This window comes from Misgurnus anguillicaudatus, chromosome 5, assembly GCF_027580225.2.
Source record: "Misgurnus anguillicaudatus chromosome 5, ASM2758022v2, whole genome shotgun sequence".
Taxonomy (NCBI): Eukaryota; Metazoa; Chordata; class Actinopteri; order Cypriniformes; family Cobitidae; genus Misgurnus; species Misgurnus anguillicaudatus.
The window spans coordinates 26,089,590-26,104,344 of NC_073341.2; the positions used below are offsets into that span (position 1 = coordinate 26,089,590).

At 36.6% G+C, this 14,755-nt stretch overlaps 2 protein-coding genes across 4 annotated transcripts; one reads left to right on the forward strand and one right to left on the reverse strand.

Annotated features, from left to right (window-relative positions):
* Positions 1-22: 22 nt before the first annotated feature.
* Positions 23-8,577, reverse strand: traf3ip3 (TRAF3 interacting protein 3). 3 transcript variants are annotated; one of them, XM_055168967.2, is made up of 15 exons: positions 8,375-8,577; positions 8,025-8,067; positions 7,286-7,716; positions 7,025-7,139; positions 6,735-6,804; positions 6,561-6,588; positions 6,427-6,456; positions 5,889-5,984; positions 5,244-5,315; positions 4,495-4,635; positions 4,231-4,368; positions 3,275-3,410; positions 1,741-1,880; positions 1,380-1,499; positions 23-530 (listed from the first exon to the last, which is right to left on the reverse strand). In XM_055168967.2, exons 3-15 carry the CDS (start codon positions 7,643-7,645, stop codon positions 330-332), a joined length of 1,647 nt encoding a protein of 548 aa, XP_055024942.2. In that variant the 5' UTR covers positions 7,646-7,716; positions 8,025-8,067; positions 8,375-8,577; the 3' UTR covers positions 23-329. The 3 variants fall into 3 exon arrangements, with proteins under 3 accessions (XP_055024942.2, XP_055024943.2, XP_055024944.2); XM_055168968.2 differs by having other exon boundaries at positions 7,999-8,067; XM_055168969.2 differs by lacking the exon at positions 8,025-8,067.
* Positions 8,578-10,385: 1,808 nt separating this feature from the next.
* On the forward strand, positions 10,386-14,707 carry atp5pb (ATP synthase peripheral stalk-membrane subunit b). Its single transcript, XM_055168112.2, has 7 exons — positions 10,386-10,538; positions 11,297-11,333; positions 11,438-11,583; positions 11,686-11,849; positions 12,117-12,242; positions 12,897-13,076; positions 14,504-14,707. The coding sequence occupies exons 1-7, from the start codon at positions 10,511-10,513 to the stop codon at positions 14,579-14,581; spliced, it is 759 nt and encodes a 252-aa protein (XP_055024087.1). The 5' UTR covers positions 10,386-10,510; the 3' UTR covers positions 14,582-14,707.
* The last annotated feature ends 48 nt before the right edge of the window (positions 14,708-14,755 follow it).

Genomic DNA, 14,755 nt, shown 5'->3' on the forward strand with positions numbered 1-14,755 from the left:
TAAACAAATAAGAAAATTCATGTTTCAGGTAGACATTGGGAATTTATTTAACATTTTTGTGACCATATTCATAATAATACTATTCTGTATGAAAACACAATTCTGTACTATTTTAATACAAATTACCAATCCAAAATGTCCTACACACAATAGTAAAAAAGGTGGTCCTTATACAAAAAAAAATAAAGACACAATATACTTGTTACTGATGTTAAAAAATACATTACAAATGTACAATCTTGTACAATTCTACCAGAAACATAAATTCAAAATAAATATTTAAAAAAAAATGTTGAACATTCTTGGCTTTGCTCTTGGTGCTTTTTTGGTCACACGGGTCTACTGCAGGCTCCATGTGCTGATGCTGCTAGTATCATGTAATCTTCCATACGCTGTTTCAAAAGAGAGTAAAACTGACGAAGTTGCTCCTTGGCAGGTGGATGGTACAAGTACAGAGCTGCTGCCACCACCACAACCAACAATAGCAGTAAGAAAAGCCATACACAGAACCAGAACCCACAGCATTGCTTCTGTATGGGGAGAAAGAGTTTAAAAAATATATTAATATCATATATGTGCAAAGAAAAGCCAGGAAACAGCTCATTTTCCAGCTCGCCTAGAGTTAAACATTTAATTCTTACAGTTTTGGAATCCATTCAGCTGATCTCCGTGTCCGGCGGTACCACCCTCAGCATAGCTTAGCACAATCCACTGAATCCGATCAGAACATTAGCACCGCACAAAAAAATAACAAAAGGGTTTCAATATTTTTCCTATTTAAAACTTGACTCTTCTGTAGTTACATCGTGTGCTAAGACAGACTTTAAAAATTAAAAGTTGCGATTTTATAAGCAGATATGGCTAGGAACTATACTCTCATTCTGGCGTAATAATCAAGGACTTTGCTGTCGTAACATAGCTGCAGCAGGCGTGATATTACGCAAAAATATTGAAACGCTTTTGTTATTTTTTAGCGCAATGCTAATGGTCTAATCAGATTCAATGGATTGTGCCAAGCCGTGCCAAAAGTGATAGCACCAGACCAGGAGATCAGCTGAATGGATTCAAAAACAGCAAGAATCAAATGCCCAACTCTTTAAGGGGAGCTGAAAAATTAGCATATTTTTTTAAAAAGTGGAGTGTCTCTTTAAGATGAATCACAGAATATGTATCAACCATCCTTGTTTTTAAACTGAGAAAATCTTTTCGAAAATAGTTATGTATGTAGGTATGTATAAATATTTTCATTCTTCAATTAAAGAAACGGCACAGTGTTGCAGTATCGATAACATCAGGATCAATGAAAATGTATACATTAAGGGAGTATTGCAAAATATGCATGTATGTTGGTGTGCATTGTGAGGTGGGTATATTCGCACCCTGCTGCTCTTCTGGCGTGTGGTCAGTATGTTTATGTCTTCTCGGCACTGGGCCAGTCTGGATTGATAGGCGTAACACTCCTGCTCCAGAGCTTCGAGCTCCGCCTGTAGCTCCATGCACTGTCATGCCAACCAGTAAAATCACGATGTCAGATGTTACACTATGCTTTAAATTCTGTGAAATTGTTTCTAGTTGGAGTGTAATTACTGTAGATTTTACAAGAGCATAAATGGTTTAACTTTATTTTTATGTATCCCCCATCACAAACACAATTTCTTCTCCACTCCCAGCTTAATATGCAGCAGAAACATGCCCACATTCAAATGAAAGGTCATTAGAAATATATTTCTTTTGCTGTACCTCTTTTTCCTTGATTCTGAGTCTCAGCTCCGTGTCTCTGAGCTGTTTGTTCATACTGGTATCACTCCCCAGGAGTTGGTTTATTACTGAAACTTCCTCATGTGTGTGTGTGTTATTGTTCCACCACTCATAGTTGTGTCCTGTGAGTTTATGACAGAAAATGAAAGCTTGTTATTAGATAGGACGATAGCAAGGTATTAGTTAAAGATATGAGTTGGAAAACACTGTTATCATTTAACCTGTTGTTGCGCTTTTTACTGTATTTAAAAAATCTAGCAATGCTGTCCGAATTTTTGACTACATTGACTTTGTCAATTAACTTTAATTAATAAAATTCTGCCCATCATGTACTTTTTTGTTCAATGATCCAAATATATGGATGTTATCTTGAAGGGGACATATATAATGAAAATCTGACTTTTTCCATGTTTAAAAGCTACAAAGAAGTGCTTCTATCAAGCTAGAAAATGTGAAAAAGGTCAACCCAGTAACTTAGTTTTGATAAACCATTCTCTGCAAGCATGTGAAAAAAATAGCTCATTGAAATCCGGCTTCCCTTGTGATGTCAGAAGGAGATAATAGCGCCCCTTACTCTGCACTATCCAACCACAGCACTGCTATTTAGGGCAGAGATCAGCTCATTTGCATTTAAAAGAACACACCCAAAAACGGCACATTTTTGCTCACACCTACAAAGTGGCAATTTTAACATGTTATAATAAATTATCTGTGGGGTATTTTGAGCCAAAACTTGATATACATACTCTGGGGACACCAAAGATTTATTTGACATCTTAAAAAAAGTCTTGTGACATGTCCCCTTTAAGAATAAGTCGCTTAATATTTCACAGCATTCAGATGTGACACTGCCTGTGAAATCCAGGCTAAAGTCTCATAATAAAAATATTATGAGCATGATTTCAATCATTATTCATTTCACATTGGTTTCAGTCTGTGACATGGCGTTACTCATTCAATATTAAAGCTGTATAGACGGTTTCATCGGACGCACGTGAGGTGATGCGACACGCGAGAGGTTCGAACTTTACTTATGGTTTCAGTTTTTTTAATGGTCTGACAAGTTGCTAAACTGAACTTTTGAACAAATACCTTGTTGAAAAAATAAGAAATGTTTTAGTTTCATAGGTAATCTATGTGTTGTTTATTTTGTTTGTTATATAAATAAACTAAGTTTAAAGTACTTTGCTGTTATTTATTCTTAGCAGAGTTAACCGGAAGTTACGTGTTTATGTTGTTACTGCTGAAACCTTGTATATTCACAAAATGTTCTTTACATTATGTAGGATAATTATGGATCAAAAAGGTACAAATGCTGTCACTGGGACGGTACCCTTTAAAAAGGTCCTAATATGTACAGTACCAATAAGGTCCAGATAGGCTACAGTTTATATACATTTGAGACCACTATGCTATAGACTACTTTGAGTTAGTTTTTGGCTACTTTTTAAAGGTTACCTCCCCAGTGACAGCTTTTGTACCTTTGTCCTACTTAAATGAAACTGTGATGGTGCACCTGTGAGTTCCTGTACATGTTCTCTGAGACTGAGGTTTTCTTCCTCCAGTTCAGTCATGCACGACTGAAGCTCTGCTGTCTCCTGCTGAAGAGATTCTGTGTGTTTCCTCAGCATCTCCTCTTGTCCAGCAGAGCGCTGCACAAACAAATGATGAGGACATTCATTCAATTTATATATAAAAGTTAAAGACCTTGCAGAATCACTTTAAACCACTGTAAACCAATACTGTAGACAATTCTACAACAGTTGAATTGAAATATTTGTTTGTTATATACAAAATGTGCCACTGCAGGGTTGGTCGAGGGGCAACCTTCCGATCTCTCTGATGAAGCCAATACGAAAGTGATTTAAACTGCAATTCTTTGACTGGCCGCAAGCGGCAGGCTCCAAAAGGGAGTCAACTCCTATAAACCTCCGTATTAAAATGGCCAACTTTACAGTAGAAAATAATATGTTTACAGCCTGGTACAAAAATGTTTTTGTCTATATAGCTCATTTTGCCCTTCATGACAACTGTGAGTGGGGTTGTTTTGTAACTCATCCGTTTAAATTATATTAAGCTTTAAGGTTCTGCATAATTAAGGACGTGGCCGCTTGAGTGACGGTTGAAAAGCCACTGCTGTCACTAGAGTCGAGCTAGGGGGCGTGGTTTCAGCAACCAGCCACCTCAGCTTCACCCATGTCCCGCCTCTTTGCCCATTTTCGGATATCCGCGAGTGATGGCGACGGCAAGCTTCAAAAATGATCTTCACAAACCTATGGGTGACCTCACGGACACTACGTCCATCTTTTTTTACAGTCTATGGGATAGACCCTGTAACAGCACACTTGATTTTACATTTTATTACCACTGACACATTTACTGTAATACCTGGTAGTAATGAAATCAGATTGACTTCTTAGACCCTGTTGGTTTGTCAGCATTTTACACTTACACACAAATCATGTACTGTACCTCTAACTGGCCCTGCAGCTTTAGTATCTGATCAGTGTAATCATCCTGTCTCAGTTTCATCTGCTTTGAGTCCTCTTTCATCTCCTCATACATCTTCTGCCAAAGCTCAGATTCTGCCTTGGTTGTCTGCAGCACCCCCTAGTGGTAAGGAAGAGTTAAAGAAAATTCAATGGTGACAATCATTAGCATTGCCATTCATCTCAACAGTAGAACAGGTTTACCATTTTTAATCCAGCATTATATTTTAGTCTGCAAGAGTTTTACCTGAAGATGCTCCATCATGCTCTGAGCCTCGGCCTTCTCATTTTCTGCCCTGTGAATAGCCTTCAGAGATTTCTGCTCATACTCCTCCCTCTGTTTTTCCATCTTTAGCACCACTTTTTTCACTCCATCCTGAGGAAATTTCTGGGAAAGACACACGGTATCATAATAAAACGTTTTATCTTTTTTATTCTTAAACACAGCTTTATATTTAATTAGCTTGTGCTTATCCAGGGCCACCAGTTCAAAAAAGCAAAAAATAATTAATAAGCCACTTGATTATATAGCAATGCAAATGTGAAAGTCACATTATCCAATGCATTCATTCATTTACCATGAATTAATGCAGTGGAACATTTGTGACCCTTGACCTAAAAACCAGTCATAAGTCGCACGGCACGGGTATACTAGTCAACAATACATTGTATGGGTCGAAAATCTTTAGTATATTAAGTAAAAATCATGTTCCATGAAGACATTTGGTAAATTTCCTAAAGTAAATATATCAAAACTGTATTTATCATTACTAATATATGTTGCAAGGACTTCATTCATCTTTAAAGACGATTTTCTCAATATAAAAAAAAATGTTGCACCCCCAGATTCCAGATTTTATCCAAACAAACAATACATCAATGGAAAGCTTATTTATTCAGTATAAATCTCAATTGTTTTGTGGTCCAGGATCACATTTCATTTTCAGACATTTATAAAGCTTCGACTTAAGTTTGTTCAGTTGCATTAGTTCTTACCTTGATGCAAATCTGCAGCTGAGCCTCCAGAGCTTTGATCTTACTCTTCAGTAAGTCCTCATCACAGCGTGTCTGAGGGAGGAAAAGGAAATAGTGTCAGAGAGAGAGAGAGAGAGAGAGAGAGAGCAACTGAACCTAAAGCAACCTGTTTTCAGTTTCTATCATGCATCCTGTGTTCTAACTTCCATCTTTAGCATTTACAATTCACAGCATAAACAATGGCTATACAAATATATATTTTATTTTTAAAATATATTTTATCAAAATAAAAAAACACATTTTATAGACATATTGTAAACTGGCCGTTTAAATACAAATATGTTGTTGACAAAATTTATCAAACTGAATAGTTTCGAAGCACTAGCACAAGCAAATCTCTTTTTAACGCCTACACTTCTGTTTGTTTCCTGTGTGCGACAGCAAGAACCTTTCTGTTTTGTTTTTTTCTAAAAAGAGCCATGAGGAGCCGGATGTTGTCGACCACAGAACCCTCCTTCCAACCTGCCTCTACATTACTGATGTGACCACTCCAGGAAACCCTGCAACTGCTGAAGCCAGCAGATACACACTGACAGCATAGCTAATGTTTGAATTCTCATGTTTATACAGTGCGCTCCAAAAGCAGGAAATAATTCGCAGCTGTACCTTCCACAGGAGTTCAGTAGAGCGCACCAACGTAGAGGAGCTTTTCTGGAGGCTGATGAGCTTCTTCTTAAGAGCCTCTTCTCTACGTAAAGCCTCCTGCAATGAAAATAAGAGACCACACAGGAATCATATTACACTTGCAGTTCTGGAGAGCTGGTGATAGACTTTATGGGGCAGTTTCCCGGACAGGGATTAGACTAGTCCTAGACTTAAATAAATGTAATAGCTGTCAAAACTTAAAACATCTTGCACTGACATATCTTAATATACATCAGTTCCCTTTGTTTTGCCTGAAGTAATGTTTTTAGTTAAAACTATTATAGTCAACATTTGAAGTGGATCAAAAAAGTTTATAAAAAATGTCCTAAGACAAGAACAGGTATTAAGTATTAGTTTTTATAAAAGGTTTTGATCCACTTTAATTGTTGACTAGTTATATTTCCTATATTTAAACAAAGACCTAGTCCTGGCTTAAGCTAATCCCTGTTCGGGAAACCACCCCTGTTATGATAGCATAATATGTAGGCCTATTCCCTACCTCCAAATAATCAGACAGTTGTTGCACATCCTAAAAAAAAATGAAGCCATAAAGATGGTTAAATTACAGTACACACAAATTTGGTGAATAATTTGTATAAAAATAGATTTATTTTAAGCAACAAAATTCCTTACTGCTTCTTTGACGGTAACAAATCCAGACCTGAAAAAAGAGAGTTCATAATGTAGCATTAACATTACTTGCACATTATAATTGACTGACTGCTTTTGAAATAATAAACCCTCAAGCATGTACTGTATGGGTATTGTACTGTAAGTTGCATTATTTGTGCATAAATGTATACTTACTCGGTCTGCATGCTGGTTGTAAGTAAAGTCTTCTGACTGTTAGTGACTTGGGTCATTTCTTGAGGAATAACTGTATGATTTACAAACACAAAATTGCACACATTTGCATTGTTATAAAGAACCTGTCCTGTCGCAAAGCATGTTCAATGCTCAAAGTATCACTTTATTAAAATAAATTATTTTTGAGTCCTGTTAATGGTGAGCTGAAATGCACAAGTTTATACTTTAGCATAAGAAATATAAGTGAATGTTTGTGTTTAAGTGATGGATTCAACAGATCATCCACTAACCTTGCTCTTTTCTCACTTTTCTTCTAAGCCGAGCAGAAGTGAAGACTGGTACATCCCTTCTCACCGTATTCATCCTTGGATCATTGTCAGCATTCATTGGAGGTGTGGAAACTGTCTTTAGAGTTTGAAAGAATGTGATCATTAGGTTTGCTTTGAGGTTTTAAACATCACATGTGAACCACTTTAGGAATTCAATCATAACAACTACACAATTAGTCACAGATCAAAGACTACATAGAGGAAGAATATTGACCACTGTACCTGCTTTGCATAGTTTATATCATCTCTCCGAAGCTTTACATTTGGACTTGTTATCAAAGGCTGTCTGATTGACGTCATGTGCTCTGCTGCATGCAGGGTTTCCCTAAAGTATCTGCGCCTTGGCACGGGAGATAACAGGGCATATGTGCCAAGGTCCACTGGTCTTCTCTTTGAAAACTCAAATTGTCTTTTGAGATGCAGTTCGGTTTTAATTCGCCTCGTGTCCAGATCTCTCGTGGGGCTACGACACAAAGTCATATTGTTCCGATCACCGATTTCTCTGTGCTTCACTGCACGCTGTTCCACTTTATGCTCATAAGTCCGGGCCTGCTGTCTTTCGTTGTCTTCAGCACCATCCATTCTGTCTCGAGTTTATAAGTTTATGGGATTTTTTAGGCACTGGATTGTCACCTCCTCGAAGTGGCAAGTTCCTGGAATTGAAAAACAACACTGTCTTGTAGTGGTGGTGTCATTATAGCTTCCAAAATAGATCATCCTGAATCAATTGAATGGCATAATGTGCAACTAGATTATGAGACAAAATCACAAAAAGTAAAATAAAATGCTGATGTTTATGAGGCCATACTGTATTTGTGAGGTCTTACTGTACTCTTTACAGAGATAAAATATTATCATTGTACAGTGGTTGTATTGATAAAAGTTATGCTTGGTCATTTCATTAAAATTAAACAGGAAATTAAATGTAAACATACTTTAAGATGTGTGTCCAGTCATTTACCTCTACTGTCATATTGTTCCAATTCAGACATGAACTGAGGCAGCTAAAACAAAATGCAAAACTGACAATTCAAAATGCAAATCTTCTATATATGTAGAAAATGACATAACAATGGCTGGTAAGCAAGATACAGTATACTTTAGCAAGACTTGATTTGCAGTTATTTCATTAATAAGATTGCCTTTCCATTTTCAAACATCATATTAAATATCTTCTGTGCTTCTGTCTGAATAACAAGATGGAATTGCAAACCTACATGAGAACCGTTACATCAGTATAGCAGCCAAGTCAAAAAATAAACGATTGCAAGCTTTAAACGTTTGTTTCTTTAGAAACTTTAAATAAAGTACCTGTTCTTAGATGAGTCCCTGTAGTCTGAATAATTGTGAAAGGAGAGTTTGAAAGCTTTGAAGTTGACATGGCAGTTGAAAACTAGTTCATTCAACAAAGGGCGGTCTATTTCTTCTCCCTTGCTTGTTTAACAGGAAGTAAGATGAACCTCACAACTTGTATGAGTTCCTCTATCTCAACAGCCATGCGTATTGAAACTGACGCCATACACGGATGGGGCCGTAGATTAGGGCTGGAGAGGAGTTTTTGATATTGGCTTTTTAGTGACGCTGCTGTGGATAGGGAGGGACTGCAATAAACAGACAAATAAGAATCAATATTTGTAGAACCTTAAATCAGACACACATTCAGACATAAGACATAAACATAAACCATAGGACTCAAACTCTTCTAATATAAAGGGGACATTTCACAAGACTTTTTTAAGATTTAAGAAGTTTTAGCTCATATATAGCACATATATGGTATAGCATGGTAAAATTGGCACTTTGTAGGTGTGAGCAAAAATGTGTTGTTTTGGGTGTGTCCCTTAAAATGCAAATTAATTGATCTCTGCACTAAATGGCAGTGACATGGTTGGGTAGAGCAGATTAAGGGGTGATATTATCCCCTTCTGACATCACAGGGGGAGTTGTTTTTATGAAATTTTAATGATATATTTTCACATGCTTGCAGAGAATGGTTACTGGGTTGATCTTTTTTTTTACATTTTCTAGGTTAATAAAAGCACTGGGGAGGGACCCAATTATAGCACTTAAAGAGATCATATTACACCAGTATTAAAGTCATTACACTGGTTACCTATAAGTTTTCGAATTGATTTTAAAAATCTTTTATTAGTTTATTTGGCATTGCACGGACTTGCTCCAGACTATCTTTCAAATATGATTACAGTATATGAACCGAGAAGGACTCTCAGATCTTCTGATTCTGTTCTTTTAAAGGTGCCTTATAGTAGAACAAAAAAAATTTGGTTATACTGCTTTTAGCCGTTATGTTCCTCACCTCTGGAACAACCTTCCAGAAAACATAAGACGTGCTGAAAACATTAATAGCTTTAAATCTAAATTAAAAACATTTCTTTGGCCTTCCACTAAAATCTTATGAAATGTTTTGCTTTGTTTTTAATGATGTATTTTATTCTATTCTATTTTATTTTATTTTTTAATATATTTTGATTCTTCTAAATTCTATTTTTATGTATCTTGATGGGTCTATTTTACTTTTTTATTGTTTCTTTTAATTTTATTAATTATTGTATCTATTGGTTCTTTGTCAAGCACATTGAATTGCATTAATTTGTTTAGAAAAGTGCTATATAAATAACATTAGCTTGCTTGCTTAAACATAGATTTTCATAAATCTAAAATTCTCTTTTCACAATTATTGAAAGTAGATCAAATCTGGTCAGGGCTATTTTGTTATTTTTTTGGTGTTGTTATTTTTTGTTATGTCAGTATCTAGTTTCTAATTTGTAACTTACTTAATATAAGAATAGGGTAGGAGTTTATAAGATTTCTTTTTCTTCATCCTACTCCTGTTCTTCTTGTCATGGAATGTTTTTTTGTTTTGTTATGTTTGTTGGATTGTTGTTGTGGCATTTCGTGTTGTATTATCATGAAAAGAAAAATAAATGAAGAAATAAAGAAAGAAAGAATTTATTTGGAGTGGAAGTGGTTGAAGAGATACAGTATAAACAAAATCCACCTGAAGACTGTTTGTTGTTTAGAAGTAGGTAGGCTAAATCCAATATTGTGTTATCTTGATTTCAATTTTTAATTTTAGGAATCTCCCTAAGCATTTAAATAATAATTAAATAAATAGGATTTTTTTTAAATGGAATAATAATAATAATAATAATAACTTTAATTTATATAGTGCCTTTCAAAAACCTTTCAATTAGTATAATTGCTTATACTAATTGTTCCAGTGCCCGTCCTTATTATTTTACGGTGAAATAGAGCCATCTGCTGGCTTTTCTTGCGAAAGACATCTCCGGATGTGACCGAGCGCTGGTTGTCGCAAATCTCGCGAGATTAGCAGCGATAGTTTCTCATCCTTGGTCTAGAAGGGCACAGAGAGCCCGGCGTTTATACATTTCGGCCAGGGATCCTGACATTCACCCTTGTTTAAACATGTTGTCGAGATTGGTGTTTGTTTCGGGTAAGTGGTTTAGTCAGATAAATCCTCTATGGCTTTTTGCTATTATTTTGCCGATAACGTTGACAGTTTGGTGAGTGAAGTTGAAGGGTAAAATTAGGCCTCGGTCTAACTTAAATGGCTGCACATGAATCAACTCTAACGTAAGCTGTGAAATGTGTGTTTCTTTTTTAAATTGATATTTAATATAGTATTAATGTATTTAGTTTAGCGCAGCCCGGTTTTTATTTTCAGATGTATTAGAAATAAGTTGTTGTGCTTTTGTTACATGCTGTATGTCCTTGTGTTGTGTAGCTGTTAGCTGAGAGCTAATGCCACATTCATACTTCACTTCTTAAGATTTGTGCATATTAATTTGCATATTTGCATAACATATTATTCTTTGAGTTTTGAGTGTGTAAGTTATGTATAATTATGTATATAATTCGTATTAATAATGTCAAACTGATGAGGTTGACAGCTTGTAGCGTCTGTCATGTGTGCAAGGACGTGCATTTTATGTTAGCCTGGCACTAAAGAAAGCTAAATTCATATAGCATTAAAATGACATTTCGTTACTTTATGATTTTAGACGTCACAAAGTATTTCGTTGCTTTCTTTTTGTAAAATAAATAAGTACTTAATTTTGTTGAATTCATACAGATTTACTATTTGAATTGTCTACATGTAGTTATACAAAGATCTTTTGTCACCTGCATTAATGTAAAAAAAAGTGTATTTTTGATTGTCATTGACATCAACTTCTTGTCTGCTCTTTGCAGGTCATGCCCTAAAAAACAACGGATCCTTCGGTGCTTGGTACGTAAGATCTTAAGTCTGGACCAAGTTTAAGTTATTTGGGTATAGATCTTTAGACATCTAACCCTGTGTTTGTTTATCTGATGGTTTCTTTTCCCCCTCAGCCTGGTCCAGGCCTCTCGTTCTTTTCATCAGTCGTCCCAGAGTTTGGCACCAGTACCCCCTCTGCCTGAGAAGGGAGGAAAGGTCCGTCATGGCATTTTCCCAGAGGAGCTTTTCACATTGCTGTACCCAAAGACCGGCGTCACAGGTGAGTTTGATGACGCCGTTGGGTCATTTTCTGGGACCGTAATGACACAATGTGTCCTTGTTGCAGGTCTGTTATCAATGTGATGTTTTGCTATGATTACAGGTCCATACATGCTGGGCACCGGACTGCTCCTGTACATGCTCTCAAAAGAAATTTACGTAATCAATCACGAGACATTTGCTGCCGCATCCATCGGTGCAGTCGTTATTTACGGAATCAAGAAGTTTGGACCTGATGTAGCTGCTTTTGCTGACAAAATCAATGAGGTTTGTGGAAAATATCTTGTTTTAATAGAAATACCAAATGATTCAACTGTATTGTTCAGTTGTGAAATTATAAACTGAAAGGGTTTTAATAAGACTGCGTAAATATTATATACTTAGCCTATTGACACCCTGCATGATAAACAAAGACTGTCTGGTATTTGTCTTCAGTTGAATTTTATTACATTTTATATATAGTGGCAGATGCTTTTATCCAATGCAAATTACAATGCTCAACCAAACTAATATTGTGTTTTTCTGTCTCTGCAGGAAAAATTGGCAAAGGCCCAGGAAGTGAAGGACTTGGCAATGGCCAACTTGACTCGGGCGATTGAGGATGAGACAAAGGAGCAGTGGAGAGTAGAAGGAAGACAGATGCTGTTTGATGCCAAGAGGGTGAGAAGCCTATCCCCCTGTTAATTTAGCAAAAAAACACCATAAAAACGAATAGCTTTAATAAAAAAATAATCTAATTGTGGGATATTAAGTATTCTTTGTGCTATGATCTGTTTAATATGCTGCTAAAATAGGCTGCGTCCGAAAACTCAAGGCGGTGACTCGTTGCCTTGCTGCCTCATGAGGAAATGACTTCGGAGGCATGTAGGCAGCTCAGAGAAAGACTTTTGGACAAACTTCAAAGGGAGCGTGTTTGAAATATAAACAGAGAGCGCCTTCGTGATAACTTATCACATATTTGAAAACTACAATACTAATTTCTCGCTAGAAATGCAATTAAAATGTGTAAAAAGTGAAAATCTACCTTTATTTACACTTAATTTGTGCTCCAGTCGCTTCTTTTGCCGCCATTTTATTTTTTCGAACTCAACCAGGCTCGACCAAGCATATTCCCCAACGCGTGCACACGAATAGGTATCTCAGGAGACAGGAAGCAAACCTTACATTGAATTCGGACATGACTTGATGGCTTCCTGCCTTGGAAAGCTGCCTCCGAAGGCAGCCATTTAGAGTTTTCGGATGCAGCCATAGTATAATATGCTATTTCAAAAATGGGCTAGGTGTAGTTTTGTAATGCACCTTATCTTTTATCAGAACAATGTGGCTTTGCTGCTGGAGACCAATTACAGGGAGCGACTGCACATGGTGACCAATGAGGTGAAGAAGAGGCTGGACTACCAGGTGGACCTTCAGCATCTGCATCGCCGCATGGAACAGGAGCACTTGGTCAACTGGGTTGAACAGAATGTTATTAAAAGCATCACCCCACAGCAGGTACTGCATTCATGGTTCCCTTAAAGGATTTAAAATGGCTTTCAATGCCTTAAAGTTTCTTTTAATAATCTGTTCTATTTCAAACTGCAGTTTTTTGTTTGGCCTCTAGATGGGGACATTGAACTTAGTGTGCAGTCATGCAGTATAACTATGTGAAAAGAATGAGTCGCTTTTTTAAAGAACAAATAAGATCCTGGATCACATAACTAAACAATTTAAATCATCAATACATCATCTGAAATATGAATAAATCAACTTTCCATTGATGTATGGACAATACTTGGCTGACATGCAACTATTTGAAAATTTGAAATATGAGGGTTCATAAAAATCAAAATATTGTAAAAATTGCCTTTAAAGTAGTCCAAATGAGGTCCTTAGCAACTGCGTCCACTAACAAAAAAAGTTTTGATATCAGGGTTTCCCGCAGACAATAGAGACAGAGCGCAGCATGTCATAACCTGAAAACCACGCCCACCGGGGGGGATAACAATCCAACCGTCTCCATTGACATTGTATTGCGAGAGGCTGCCTCCTTGTCATTTCTGGCTTATAACAAAAAACAGAATAATGCCTAAAAGCTGCTGTGTGAAAATATGTACAGCTCACAGGCCAAAAAACACAGAAAAAAGTTTTTATAAGCTGTCCACCCCCAAAAAAACGAGCGTTTAAAGACACAAAAGTGGAAACGGGCAACTTTTCATACTACTACTATTAGTAGAACTGCGTCCACTAGGAGGAAACGTAGTCGGCAATCCACTTTTTTCTCCTTAAAGGCTGGGTTTTACGGCTCGACAGCTTATAAAAAACGTATTTCTGGGTTTTTTGGCTTGTTGGGTGTACGTGTTGTCACACAGCAGCTATTAGGCATTATTCTGTTTTTTGTTATAAGCCAGAAATGACAAGGAGGCGGCCTCTCGCAATACAAAGTCAATGGAGACAGTTGGATCGTTTTTCTCCCCGGTGGGCGTGGTTTTCAAATTTGCATAACTGCGCTCTGTCTCTATATGTTAAAGGAATATTCCATTTTCTTAAAAGAAAAATCCAGATAATTTACTCACCACCATGTCATCCAAAATGTTGATGTCTTTCTTTGTTCAGCCGAGAAGAAATTATGTTTTTTGAGGAAAACATTGCAGGATTTTTCTCATTTTAATGGACTTTAATAGACACCAACATAATATCCTAATTATTTTTGGCATACAATGTATTGTTGGGTAGCTACAAATATACCCGCGTGAGTTAAGACTGGTATTGTGGTCCAGGGTTACAAATGTAGTATACGTGTAGTAATTTTAATGGTGTTGTGGTGCTATCAAATGATCTAAATACTATCAACCATTATAACAAAACTGTTCCTTTAAATGTACTAGTACAACAGATAACGCTTCTTCTAAACAATCTCAATGTTTCTTACTGTTTTTCAGGAGAAGGAAAGCATTGCCAAGTGCATCGCAGATCTTAAAGTCTTGGCCAAGACCACTGAAGCTAGGGCCACTGCATAGGTCTCTATCAATATCCACACTGAAGCCTCTTGTTTTTCAGTCTAAACCCTTCCTGTCTGATGGTCTGTCAGTTTCGTCAAAAGTGTACATACCCCTATAAAATAAAAGATTTGGTTATTCACTAAACCACCTGTGTTCTTATTTAAAAATGTCAGCTAATTTTCATCCTTTACT